Source organism: Oryza brachyantha, chromosome 2 (assembly GCF_000231095.2).
Source record: "Oryza brachyantha chromosome 2, ObraRS2, whole genome shotgun sequence".
Taxonomy (NCBI): Eukaryota; Viridiplantae; Streptophyta; class Magnoliopsida; order Poales; family Poaceae; genus Oryza; species Oryza brachyantha.
In genome coordinates, this window is record NC_023164.2 from 19,676,975 (window position 1) to 19,692,166 (window position 15,192).

Here is a 15,192-nt window from a genome sequence, read left to right on the forward strand (position 1 = left end):
GGGGGTGTTTAGATTGAGAAATTTTTTGAGAGAAATGTCACGTCAAATGTTTGATCATACGTTGGAAGGGGTTTTCGGACACGAATGAAAAACCGAATTTCACGGCTAGCCTAAACCACGAGACGAATCTTTTGAGCCTAATTAATCCGTTATTAGCACATGTTGGTTACTGTAGCACTTATAGCTAATTATGGACTAATTAGACTCAAAAGATTCGTCTCAAGATTTCTTCCATAACTGTGCAATTAGTTTTTTGATTCATCTATGTTTAATGTTTTATTTAGGTATCCAAAAATTCGAAGTGATGTTTTTGGGAAAAAAATTTAAAACTAAAAAAAGGCCTAAGATCATGGCCACATGATTAATCTGCAGCATGCTGTTGGCCAGGACCAGCTGGCATGGCCGTGTGGACCGATCGTTGCGTAAGCGGCACTCAAGGCTTGTTTAATTCCTATACTCCTCTATACATAACCTGCAAGGCTGGAGAGCTGCAGTTACTTATGCTTATAAGTTTAAATTTTTAATTTAAAATAGAAGTTAATTTTATAGTTTTTATTGTAGTTTATTTTTTAATCTTTGCTTTTAGATTATTAAGATCATCTGAAAGCGAAAAAAATATGGGCCGTAATCATCATTTAGTTGAAAAATACAGTAGAAATTGTTGTATAATATAACTTGTGCCGAATCGTGGAGGTCAGACTCAGACCAAACACATAACCACCAGATCACAATGGGTATATACCTTTCTGGGTTTTTTTAGAGATATATACCCATGACAACTAAAAATTTCTACTCCGATACCTGTACCGTTAGCGGATCCTAGACTTTATCCATGCCCATAAAACCAACTCAGAACACTTATAGTTTTACACAACCGTCTAGCAATTGTAATAGTCAACTACTAAAATTACGTTAGTTAACAATAATTTGAATATTACTGTTTAAAAGAAAGTAAACTAACCGTACCAGCATGATTTAACATCAAGAAATTAGATAAAAGTTTCATACAAGAAGACTAGAACAGAGGCTCAGCATACGGGCCTTTTTACCCTTGAATTTATGAGTACGTGTGATTAAAAAATAAGCCCATATCGACCTTTTGTACCCACCTATACTTAACCATATAATAGTTCTAAGAGCAAGTATAATATCATGTTATAAGACGGCTAAATGCTAAGATGGAGTATAGATGTAAGAAGAGAGAAAAAGCGGACCGTAAAGAAGAGAGAAAAAGCTTATCACCGGCTCGGGTATCAGAACCAAAAAACTATACTAGCGAGACGAGTTATGTATTAATGGTAAAAAAATTAAATATTATATAAATAGATAAGAAAAGACTTAAAAAAAATCTTACCACCGGCTTGCTGGCCGTTAGCTATACTCTAATAGTGTAAAAACCGTCGGATCTTGGGTCGTTGGGCCCATTGCCATCTCTACGACTGGGCCTCCAAGTCCGCCGCCGCGACCCCGCCCAAGTTTCCCTCGCGCCGAAGCGAACGGGCCTGGCCACTGTCTCCACTCTCCACGCGGCCACGCCTCACGCGCACGGGCCGCGGCTCTCCCTCCCCCACCTCCACTTCTCCAGGTCCCAAGCGGTATTTATCGTCGGGCTCCCTTCCTCCTCGCAGAAAGAGCCTCCTAGTTTTTCCCCTACCACCTCCTCCTCCTCTCCCGTCGCATCCCACCCTTCCTCTCTCCCTCCCCCGCGTCCAGATCCAAGCGGCGGGCGATCCAGGGCGAGCGTCGCGGTCGCCCCCCGTCTCCGTCCGGCATGAATCCCGAGTAGTAAGGCCTCCCCCCGATCCCTCTCCTCCTTCCCCTCCCTATGGTTCGTTGCCTCGCTTCCGTGGTTTCTCGCGGTTACCTACCTGGTCGGTCGGTTCTGACGGATCTGAGCGGGCGAGCGATGGTGGCTCTCCCTTCCGTGGTTTGGATCTGGATCTGGATCTGGATCTGGAAGGGGCTGCAAGGGGATTCGCGTTCTAGCTTGTGGTTCTAACGAGCCCGCGCGCGCGGCTGCTATATTGCGTGCGTTTGGGGAGTTATCGAGGTAACGGCGTTTGTGGGGGGTGAAACGGGACGGGTGAATTATAGCGGAATTCCGGCAGTCGCTCGCGCAAATGGTTTTTGGTGGACCAGGTTTAGGAAACTTGCTCGTGGATTATGTGTTTTGAATTGGATTGTATTGCACCTGGATTTGCTTGAAATGCGAGCCAATTTATTAGCCCACGTCCATCATCTGCGAATAGAAACATTACCCTACTTGCATTTGGATATCATAAACAAGTATTGAAGGCAGGAACAATGAATACTGGTGCTGTTCGGTTAATAGTATTACCGTACTGAACCTTTTTCTGAGACAGGCAAATCATTCCCCTATCTTCAAACCTTTGGAGTAGTGGTATGTCAAATCCAAGAGTCTCAAACAATATAATGGTCTCTTTTGGCATGTTTTTGCATTTTATATTATTATGGCGTTATGATTATATAGGTACATACATAAATGGAAGTTGACTTTTAGGATTTGGAAAGATAGCATTTTATTGTAAATGATTCCCAGTTTCCCACTACAGTAAGGGTATGTTAGGTGGGATAAAAAACTAAGTTGAACTAAAGGAAGCTGGCACAGTCATATACTTTTGTATTCAATATTATTACCTTTTGTTGATTTACTGCTACTAACACTACTTGTATCATTTTCCTTTGTCAATTTCAGCGACTACCTTTTCAAACTTCTGCTCATTGGTGATTCTGGTGTTGGAAAATCATGTTTGCTTCTCAGATTTGCGGTATGGGTTTATTATTCTTTCTGCTATTCATTGATAGTAAAATAATCTTGTGACAATTATGCAAGGGATCTGTTCCATTTATTGCCATAAACATCAATTGAATATCTTAAAAGCTTGAACCTTTGAGTCGTTTAATGAACTTTCTGTTAGACTGTGAATGTTATTGATGTACTTGCCTCGTGATTAGGATGACTCATATTTGGACAGCTACATCAGCACAATTGGAGTTGATTTTGTAAGGGAACTTAACATTGATTTACTTTTGAGTTAAATTTACTTTGTAGCACAACAATAAGGTGTATAATTTTATTGTAGAAAATACGGACGGTAGAGCAGGATGGGAAGACAATCAAGCTTCAAATTGTAAGATTACTATGCTACCTTTTTCTGATGGCAATATGTAGTTGTCGATGGTTATCATGAATGTTCACATATAATGCTTTTCGAGATACGTTCTAAAGGTCATGTTCCAATGTTTTAGAAGAAAAATTACTACTGCCCATCTGTGAAATTCGGCTCGGTCATATTAGATTCAAGATTTCATGAAAGTTCTTGAGAGCATGCTTTGTTCTGCATTGATGGTCAGGGGCGAAAAATGTTATGCTTTTATGGTTTTGTCCAACTGTGGCAAGATTGGATTTGGTGTATTTCCCATCGTAATAATCAACTAAATGGTGAACAGCACATTTCTAGTGGAATTCAATTGTGGAAACTAAATATCAAATCGAGGATTGAATTAACAATTTGACATATGCAGTACTTTGGTACATCTATCAATATTTGTTACAGATTGTGTTACTGATGAGATGTCTTCCAATTTATTTAGAAACAATTTTAATTTAGAGTATCAAACTTACAGAAGCACATTGAACTTGATCAAATGTAATCCATATCCATAGGCATATTATTGGAGCAACAGTCCGCATGCACTGTGAATATATCATTTGAAAACATTGATAGGACATGTACGGGTGGTGCATACTACTTAATTTTCTTATCAGTTTTATAACTGGTACAGTGGGATACTGCTGGGCAAGAACGTTTCAGGACAATTACAAGCAGTTATTACCGGGGTGCTCATGGAATTATTGTAAGTTGGCCACATGAAGCAATCATCATTTTCTGCAAATTCTCAAGGCATCTTGTCGTCTTTATAGAACTATTTGCATTCTATCTTGCACATGTAGATTGTCTATGACGTGACAGACCAAGAAAGCTTCAACAATGTTAAGCAGTGGTTGAATGAAATTGACCGTTATGCAAGTGACAATGTTAACAAGCTTCTTGTTGGGAACAAGAGCGATCTAACTGCCAACAAAGTTGTGTCATCTGAAACAGCTAAGGTAAGCTCTCCAGAGTCACAGATGTTTATAGGTTGTCCTTAGTATGCTTTCCGCACATTTACGTTCGTTGAAATATACTGCAGGCATTTGCTGATGAGATGGGCATCCCATTCATGGAGACAAGTGCCAAGAACGCCACTAATGTGGAGCAGGCCTTCATGGCTATGGCCGCATCCATCAAGGACAGGTAGAGCACTAAATTCTTATTCCTGAGTAGTTTAGGTTCCTATTACCCTGAATAACCTGGTGAATTTTAGTAACGAAACACACTTACCCTCTCACCCTGAATAACCTGTCAATATTCTCAAATCTCAGGATGGCTAGCCAACCAGCCGCAGCAAATGCAAGGCCACCGACCGTGCAGATCCGCGGGCAACCTGTCAACCAGAAATCGTCATGCTGCTCGTCCTAAAGATATTCTTTCCTTATATGTAAAACTCGACGCACGTTACTACTGTTTGCTCACTGCAACTTATTTGTTATATTCATTTGAACGCCCTTGATAGCATCTTTTCTTTAATCAGATGGTTAGGGAGCTGCAAATATATATATGTAACTTTGCTGTGTTGCTCTTTCCTCACGACACAAGAGTAGCAAGCAGAACCAGTGTATTTGATTCTTTTTACGCTTACATTCTGTCCTTTTTCTCGTGTTCCATATCACTGCTTAAAAGTATTATGTGTTGCATGGTTTAGAGACTTGACCGTGGTCCGTGGACTGATACAAATTTGCAACTTCTCAGCGCTGGAAAATTAATTTTGCGTCAATTGCGTCTATGGTAGAGTGGAGTGATTAGTTTCAGTTACACCCTTCGTCCTAAATTATCTTCAATAGTAAGCATTTGAATCTTACTCCAAAATATAAGAGTATTTAGCCATATTCACACCCCATTCACAATACCACTTGTCTCATCAATTACTTCCTATCTAAGAATTTTCTATTATATCTACATTTATCATTTATTAAAGTCATTGTAGTCTTCTTCTCAACCTTAATTCTACTAAAAATTCTAGAAATACTTAAGTATTTCATGTTTTTTTTATATTTTAACCCTTTTAAAAACTTATTTTCTAAATAGATCATTAAAATGCGTATTCTAAAAATAGATTTTTTTCAGTGCTAGTGTTATGTGCCAACTTTTTTCCCCGACGGCTGATAACAAAACGAGGGTTGATGTCAAAGAGATCGGTGCTAAGAGCATCCTAGCAGCTATATCTTCATTTGGATGATCATCAACAATATTTTTATCCTGTATATTTTTTTTGTATTATAGCAGATCATCTATATATAATATTATCTAAACATATCTTTTTGGAGGATGGAAAGAGAATATCCAAATATAAAGTTTTTCTTAACTAATATGAATGATATCAAAAATAGATGATAAGTTAGATGTTCTGTTGGGGCTCAACTTTTACTATTTATTCTCTATTTCTAGGATTGGATGAATGTGCTGCTGGGATGCTCTAAGAACCTTTTGCCAATTTGTAAAATAAGTTATTTTCTTTTTTATCCTTATGAATATTGATTTATAAAATAAGCGATTTACAAACAAATACTGATGCCATCCTGTTGCTTCGATCTTCTCCATGCCAGCTGTTGCATATCAGAGGCTCACAGTGTCAACATGAGTTGTTGGTGCCTAGACATTCGACCATGCGCTAACTATCCTGAGAGGCTGAGACTGAGAAAATGGTTAACTTATGATCTAAATTTATTAAGGATCCATTTGTAAAATAAATTTTCAAAAAGATTGAAACATAAAAAAATCCATATGTTATTTTTCTTCCTGCCGTTAGCTGGGTCCCATATTTTTCCTACTCAGTGCAGCTTTCCTTTATTGTCGTCTTAAAGATTACAATGCTGTTGCATGTTGAATGTTTGTTGCCTGTTTGTCAATGAGGCATCCATACCATTATCGGTAGTTAACGTCTATGCCTTTCATGTCATCATCTAGAACCAGCAAGGTCCTCATTGGGATTCTTTATACCATTATTCCAGAAGTTTACATGATTTTCATGTAAAATAGTACATTTCCTTTAAACTTTCTTCAAAAAACCTCTGTTCCAAAGGAGATATAAGATTCTGAGTACCACAAAGGTTTCATTATTCTGTATTTCTTTTTTTTGTGTGTTATATACGACCCCTCTTTTGAAGTTTTTCTATGTTTTCCGTAGGATTTTAAAAGTCATGAACTCGATTCATGTGTTTCTTTCTCTCCTTTTTTTTTAAACCGATCAAACAGTTGCTGCTTTCTATAGAAGAAGGTGCCCTGTTTTAAGGAGAAAACTGGACTAAAAACTTACAGTGCCCAGTTATTTATGGAGAGCTCAATATCTACTACTATGTTTCAAGTTTCATGTGTTCTACTTCAGCTGTAAGACACCCTCAATGTTAGAAGCTTAGATAAGTGTTTTGCAGAAGGACATACTCATAAGCGTCTCATCTAGAAGCTTTATGATCCAAGGGCAAGCAACTTACTACGTGAGTGCTTGGAACTTGATACTGCTACTTGAGTGCCTGGATGCCGTCGCTTGCTTGGCATCGATGTCTCGTCAAGCGGCTGTTGCCAGAAATAAGTATGGGTTTGATTTGATGCTGCCAAGACATTTTTATTTTACTTTTAAGCTTCCTTACAAGCTCCACCTTTAGGCTGGCCTAAAGTCATCTTTCTGTTTATAAGTTTGAGAGTGTGTTTAGTTGATGAAATGAAAATTTTTACGTGTCATATCAGACGACGTTTGACCGGATGTCGAAAGGGGTTTTTGGACGAGAATGAAAAACGAATTTCACGGCTAGCGTGGAAACCGCGAGACGAATCTTTTGAGCATAATTAATCCATCATTAGCGCATGTAAGTTATTGTAACACTTATGGCTAATCATGTACTAATTAGGCTCAAACGATTCGTCTCACGATTTCTCACATGACTGTGCAATTAGTTTTTTGGTTTATCTATGTTTAATACTTTATTTAGGTGTCCAAAGATTTTATGTGATATTTTTGGGTGAAAATTTTTGGAACTAAACAGGGCCTAAATTTAACTTTTTAACCTTAAATTTAGAGTTAATTTTAGGGATTTTTACCGAAGTTTATTTTTTAAATTTGACTTTTAGATGGCTAAGAATACACATGCTACTTCCATCCCATAATAACCTCATTTTTAGTTTTTCCATGTCCAACGTTTAACTTTCGTCTTATTTGAAAAATTTATTAAAAAACTTAAAAAATATTCACGTATAAAGTACTATTTATATTTTATCATCTAGTAATAATAAAAATATTAATCGCAAAAAATTTCAAATAAGACGAATGGTCAAACGTTGAACACGGAAAAACGAAAAATGAGGTTATTATGGGACAGAGGTAGTATATAATTTTTATTAATAAACTATTTTTCGCCTATAAATATGTTGTTTGACTTTTTCTATGAAACACCCCAATAATTGCCCCCCTAATACTTAAAAGGATCCTTTGGACAATTTGAATAGAATTTCGGAAGATTAAAATTCTATGAAAATATTTCCTATAGAGCTTCGGATTATAGGAATGTGTTCCAAAATTTGTTGGAGAATTTCAAACATTTGATCAAAGCTCGTGTTTTGCATTTTCTTTGAGAAGGCAAACCTGTCTCTTTCTCTCGCTCTTTTATTTATTCTAATAAATTGTTTGATTCGGAACTCCTTTGGTTTTCCCATGGAGCAGCCAAAACTATCTTTTACCAAATTCTGTTCTTTTCCAGCCCTATCTTTTCACTGATTGTGAGCATAAGTGAAACGGCTTATTAATAATTAAAAAATAATGTATAGGTAAAACTTTTATATACATGTCCCGAGGGAGCCAAAAGTAAAGACCGGAAAATAAGTTATGATGAAAAAAAACCTAAAATCAACACCACAATTAAGTTTTAGAATTTAAATGTTAGCTTATGTGTATAAGCAAAAAGATAGGGTCCGAAGGATCATACAATTATCAGGCAAAAAAGATCCTATCTAATATCCTTGATCTTGACTTAGTAATCAATTAAAGGGTGAGAACAACTCAATTGAAATCAAATTGACGAGATATTGTATGGAATCCAGTTCTGAATGCTTTGATACCTTATAGTGAGTATCAAATCTGAATGATACTCAATCGATACTAGATCTGGTACCCATAGGGGTGACATGACAATTGAGACTTGTTAATTTTAGGCTAATACCGGTCGATACTCATCGGTACTAGGCCCATTCACTCTCCCCTCGATTCCGTTTACGTTCCCCTTAACGACCTCAAAGACATGGTCCTTAGTGGGACAAAAGCCTTATCCACCAAGGCCCCTCCCTTCGCCTTCTTTGACATGTTCCTTGACGGCACGATCTTGGCCACAAATCATGTAGAGATCAGGCCATCGCTGCCGCATGGATTCAAGCTTGCTAGGATCCCCTACCCAACATAATCTATACATTTGGAGCAACCACATCAATCTTTCTCTTTGTTGTGTGAACGTTGGTGCTTTGCGTGACCGAAAGTGGTGGACGTTGAGGAGGATGGGATGCTCATCCATGCCAACTTCCTCCACAACCATTGTCGCCTCTTAGATTCTATTTGCAGATATTGGCCATGACGTCTTCCCAGACTCCTTAATCATTGCTGCCACCTTAGTGAAGGTTTCCATAGCTACTACCAATTACGTCCCCGATCTTCTGACGAGGCTAAATGGATGCGAGGGAGAAAGAGGGTGAAGCGAAGAGGTTTAGTGATGACAGGAAAATACAGTCGAGGTTGTGAGCGAGGAAGGTAGATGGACAAGGGGGGGTCGAGGAAGCCGAGCCACAGGGGGCGTGGGAGGGGATTTTATTGGAAGTGTTACACATAGGATCTTGCCCCATACTATTTTTATATTGATTAAGGCTAAACTGGGGTTATGATTTAGGGATGAAATGAAGGACAGTGTGTGGTAAAGTAGGCTCGTCGGATGAGAAAGCTATATAAAATTAGAATCAAATATATCACTACCTAAAAACATAATAATTGCATGTTATGCATGTCTCATATCTAATTGTATTGTACTAGACCATAACCCGTTGCATGACCCACCACCCACCGTGCCCACAGCCACAGAAGGTTGAAAGTGACACTCCTACTATATGATACTCTCTTTGTCCTAAAAAAAATCAATTCTCCGGTTTCCTTGTCCAACGTTTGACCATCCGTCTTATTTAAAAATTTTTAGAAAATTAAAAAAAATAGTCACACGTAAAGCATTATTCATAATTTATCGTCTAATAAAAACAAAATATCAATCGTAAAAAAATTTGAATAAGACGAAGAGTCAAAAATTATAGATAAAAAGTGAAAAATTGATTTATTTTGGGACTGAGGGAGTATGCCTCTTTACACAGGATTAGGTTAGTTGTGGTACTGAAATGCTGTCCATTTTTGCATTGATTACCTCTGACATTCTTAGTGTCTCCAGAATTTTCACGTGGTGGTTGCACTCCCGGCACCACATCCGGGGCCTGCCGGCCGGCTGTTCTAATATGAAATATGAATTTTTTTATTTATAGTATTTAATTATGTAAATAATAAAATTAACTAAGATAATAGGATAATAGGTTTCTATATAACTTTTTTAACAAACACATATTAACAGTTTAAGAAAATATACGTGTGAAAACTCAAGAAAAAGACGAGAATAATCTGGCTCGAAGATCAGCGACATAGCAGTAATTGCATAGCTGCACATCATCATGCGCTTGGAATTCAACGGGTATGCCAGTTTTGGAACGTGCATTGGAGATTTTAATCTAATCTTTTTACTTCCGTTCATGTTTATAAACTAAATTTTAAATTTCCAATCTTATATTTAAAATTGATTTTGATGTTTTTTATACCATAGTTTATTTTTTTTTAGCTTTTACTTTTAGATCCATAAGAGCAAAGTCAATAGAAAAGTCCACTACTAGCTTCAAAGTATCTCCATGATATAAATTATTTTTTATTAACAAATAAGTTAACTAAGCACGCTGACACGGCTAACTCACGCACTCTCGCCGCGACGAGCTTTACAGAAAGGTGTCTAGCGTAGTGGCCGTGCCCATCTTTGCCGGAATCTCGCAAAGATTCGTCCCAAAAGGCCACAGCTTTTCCGTCGACCACAAGAAGTGACACAAAATTCTGACACTGCGACGGCCACCATGGAATTTGAGCACGAGGAACTCGACGCGGGAGCTGATTTCCAAAACATGATCCACGAATCTCGGGTGCGCCCCGGCTGGCCCCGCGTGGATGAAGAACCCTGCCGGCCGAGGCAAGGACAGGAGGATCGGACCAAAACGCCGACGTATTCCTCCGGGTTATTATGAAAGTTGGAATCGCGACTGTTCTGACGGAGAGATCGCAGCTAATGGCAATCCCCGTCCAATCTGTACTTTAGACGAGACAATCCAACCGTGTGCCTAGGCGTGGATAAAAAAAACTCGCATATTTGTAAACGAAAATAGCTTACGAATAAAATTTTTATATGCGTAATCTAAAAACTAGAACTGGAAAATAAATTTTAGCGAGAAAACCTTAAAATTAATTCTAAATTTTAAGTTTAAAAATTTAAATTTTAGGTTATAAGCATAATTCTAAGCCAAAAGATAAGACATTAGCTTGGTTCAAGTTTAACTTAGAGCTGTTTTGGTCGGCTCGAAAACCAAATAAGCTAAACTCAAGCTTCCTTTAGCTTGATTCGAGCCAAATAAACTAAGGGGTTGTTTAGATGGGGCTGAACTTTTTAGCCCATGTCACATCAGATGCTTGGACACTAATTTGAAATATTAAACATATATACTAATAAAAAACTAATTTTATAAATGAGAGCTAATCCGCGAGACGAATTTTTTGAGCCTAATTAATCCATAATTAGCAAGGCTTATTAGATTCAACTTGCAAATTAGTCCAAGATTATGGATGAGTTTTATTAATAGTCTACGTTTACTATTTATAATAAGTGTCCAAACATCCGATGTGACTAGTAGCTAAAGTTTAGCCTTTAGAAATAAACACCCCCTAAGTTCAAGTCTGCTAGTAGCTTGTTTCTTAAACAAGTCAAAGCCCGAGTTGGCTTGCAGGCCTATATTATCACGTGATCACGTGAATTATCTTATTATTTAGTAAAAGTTTTATTTGTTAACTCATTATTATTACGTGTATTATGGAGAATGAAATATGTGGCCTTGTTTTACTTTTATTTCTTGTTATTGTTTTCATAGTATTTTTTCTATTTACAAGTTTTTTTTATAGAGAGGTACTTCTTACTGGGAGCTCGTCACCGGCTCAAACAGCTCACCCACCAAACCAATCTCAGATTTTAGCTCGTTTCCTAAGGCCAGGTTTCGTTCCTATCAAACCACTTGTTTTCCGTGAGCATTTTTCTCAAGTTGTTAAACGGTGTGTTAAAATATAATTTAAAAAAATCATATCAATCTATTTTTCCAAAAAAATAGATAAAAATTAATTAATAATATGTTAATCTTCTACTACCTTTTTGCATCGATTAGTAACCCTAACCAAGAACATGGCCTGACTAAGTTGAGCTAAAACAAACCTAGCCGTACCCTACCGTCCTACACACGCCTCTCCAAACGGTATATTTATAAACGTAAAATGATTTGTGAATAAAACTTTTATATACGTATTCTTAGCGATTTAAAAGTCAATGTTAAAAAATAAACTTCGATGAAAAAACCTCAAAATCAACTTCAATTTTAAGATTAAAAATTTAAATTTTGATATATAAACATAAACGAAAAGATGGTGCGAAACATCTAATGCATCACGGCCCTCTCATGGTGTAATTTGCAGTAAACAGTTATAGCTAGTACTAGCATGTAGTACGGCATGTGGAAACATCAGATGTAGCTGCCCGGGTGAAACCGTTTCCATGTAGCGTTCCGTATCAGCTGCGTCGATCAACCTCAAGCAGTTGTCCATTAACCCTGTGGCGATGTCAGTGGGGGACGAAGACAATTAACACAACTTGGTCCAATGGATTCACCCTATTGATTGAGTTGCCTGCTTTGGTGGTTAGCGTACGTGGCCAACTCACCCGATCAATTTTCATGTTTATTTGTATGACACTGCCAGCCCGTCCAATCACGTCAAACCCCCCTGTATTGTTCACGCTATTGAAATGAGGCCTTTGTTTAGTTCCTATTTTTTTTTCAAAAATATCAAATCGAATTTTTGACATCTAAATAAAGCATTAAACATAGATGAAGCAAAAAACAATTGCACAGTTACGGAAGAAATGTTGAGACGAATCTTTTGAGCCTAATTAGTCCATGATTAGCCATAAGTGCTACAGTAACCAATATGTGCTAATGACAGATTAATTAGACTCAAAAGATTCGTCTCGCGGTTTCCAGGATAACCGTGAAATTCGCTTTTTTATTCGTGTCCAAAAACCCAAACCGACATTTGATCGAACATTTGGCATGACACTTTTTCCAAAAATTTCTCAATCTAAACACCCCTTGAATAATTGAATATCCCATCTAGTTTAAGTGGCTACTAGCTAGCTGCTCTTGCTCATCTTGTGCCCACCATTAATAGGTTACTGAATCTGAATTAAGAAATGGAATACTGCAGGTAATCTGGCATCATTCAGGATCGACCAGAACGTCTCTGTTGGCCTCTAGCCCTTCTTTATCTGCTTTAAATATAAGGTGTCAAGGTGATCGTAGTTTTTTTTTTTCCTGATCGAGACTGTGTGATCGAAATGCGCAAAACATTGTTCGGTACGGACTACTGAGAGAGAGGAAAAAAAAAGATGAACCATGCTCCATTACAGGATACTGAACTATTACCTAACTTAAAGAGGAAGTAGCCACAAAGATCGGACATACTTTATTGAAATAAAAGTGCTTTACAAAAATAAAGGGGGAAAAGAACACATAAGAAATGCACTTTTCTTCAGAAAAATGCCTTTCACGAGCATTAGCAGATTGATCGCCCACTACCTAGTCTGTCAAACTCATGTTTTTCTTAGAAAAATAGCCTCCTAACACATGGTAATCAGACTGATCAACTATATAGCGTGGTCCTGATAGCTACTCCGAATAATCAACCCCATATAAATTCCAATTCAAACGCATATGCGTTTCAAACACAAATTTCACAAGCCGATCCTCCGTTCGTACTTGGTGCTCTTGAAAGTACTAATCCATACCAGCTCCCTTTTATATTTGACTTGAAACCTTTGACGTTAGTCTTACAAAGTCGATAATTATAATAAGAGGTGTTCCTCAATCAATCGTCAATATTAGTTGATGCTTAAACATATAATTAACTAATGATAATAGTATTTCTTAAATGCTTCTATCTACTCCCTGTCTCCCAAAACAAACCAATTTTTCACTTTTTACCTATAATATTTAACTCTTCGTATTATTAAAAAAAATTTACGATTAATATTTTTATTTTATTAGATGATAAATCATGAATAGTACTTAACGTGTGACTATTTTTTAAAAAAATTTAAATAAGACGGATGATCAAACGCTCGACACGGGAACCGAAAAGTTGGCATAGGTGGTGTTTAGATTGAGAAAATTTTTGAGAGAAGTGTCACGTCAAATGTTTGACCAGATGTCGAAAGGGGTTTTTGGACACCAATGGAAAAACGAATTTCACGGCTAGTCTAGAAACCGCAAAATCCGTTATCAGCATATGTTGGTTACTGTAGCACTTATGACTAATCATAGGCTAATTAGGCTCAAAAGATTCGTCTCAAGATTTCTTTCATAACTGTGCAATTAGTTTTTTTGATTCATCTATGTTTAATGCTTTATTTAAGTGTTCAAAAAATAAATATGATATTTTTTAAAAAAATTAGGAACTAAACGAGGCCTTAGCGTGGGACGGAGCGAGTACCTCTGATCACCATACAAAGTCAAAGCCGAAGAGACGGGATCAGCGTGGTCGAGATGGATCCAGGGTCGGCCGGCCGGCCGGAAACACGGTGGTTTGACGGAGAAATTAGCAACGCCAATTTTTTTTAATCAAGTAATCTGGTGTTTGTACGTAGCATCCGCTGGTCGTCGACAGTAGCGCCACGCATCATCCCTGTGTGAATACGAACGCCACGCATTACTTGCGTGATGTAGACCAGAAACCGCATGCGGAGATCAAAGTCGACTTAGGCAGGCACCCATTGGCGGAGTCGGGACGAAAAATCTATCTATGGCAAACTTAATACTACTAAGACCGTGTTCGGCCCCCATATAAATTAACTTATGCTTCTCGTTTTCCGCACGCACGCTTTCCAAACTGCTAAACAGTGTATTTTTTGTAAAAATTTTCTATATAAAAGTTGTTTGAAAAAATAATATTAATCTATTTTATATTTTTAACAATTAATAGTTGATTAATTATGTACTAATCTATTATTACGTTTTTCGCGCGGGATAAGTTAACTTATCCCCTTACCCCAAACGCAGCCTAAGTTCTAATTTGTATATAAGAACCACATATGTAAAATAAAATAAAGCTATAATGCATTAATTTATAAATCATCATGCGAATATAAATCACAATACTTATAAATCATCTTTTGCGCGGCGTATAGCACTGAGTATGGCGAGGGGGTTCTGCCGGCGGCTAGGTATGGTGGCCGCCGTAGCTCACCATATAGGTGGCTCCGCCATTGCACGCACCGGCCATGCGATTGGGGCCCTTCTGAATTGTATGTCGGTGTGGGCACACGTGCCTCGACCACAATACTAAAACATCAGGACAGGGGGGACTTGACGCTATTTTGTTTCCTCGAGTAAAACTTCGGACAAGGTCCAGATTACATCGCCCGATCTTCGCTTTAGTCCAACTATGGATTTTTCTACCTATTTTTTCACATCAAAGAGGTTATACATCGCTTACCAGATTTTAATGAAATAGTAATAATCTCTAGCCTTCGGGTGTGGTTCACGAATCGAGGTTCATGGCCTCCTCTTCTAGGTTTAGCAAGCCCCCGAGGGGTTGGGGTAGAGGAAGGGATCAGGGGAGTAAGAGGGTTTCCCTGCTAAGAGAGATGGT

The 15,192-nt window shown here is 37.8% G+C and overlaps 1 protein-coding gene across 1 annotated transcript; it reads left to right on the forward strand.

Moving 5' to 3' along the window:
- The first annotated feature begins 1,643 nt into the window (after positions 1-1,643).
- Positions 1,644-4,789, forward strand: LOC102715089 (GTP-binding protein YPTM2). The gene is made up of 8 exons (XM_006647554.3): positions 1,644-1,785; positions 2,717-2,789; positions 2,977-3,024; positions 3,105-3,152; positions 3,808-3,879; positions 3,977-4,132; positions 4,216-4,319; positions 4,448-4,789. The coding sequence occupies exons 1-8, from the start codon at positions 1,772-1,774 to the stop codon at positions 4,542-4,544; spliced, it is 612 nt and encodes a 203-aa protein (XP_006647617.1). The 5' UTR covers positions 1,644-1,771; the 3' UTR covers positions 4,545-4,789.
- Positions 4,790-15,192: the final 10,403 nt, after the last annotated feature.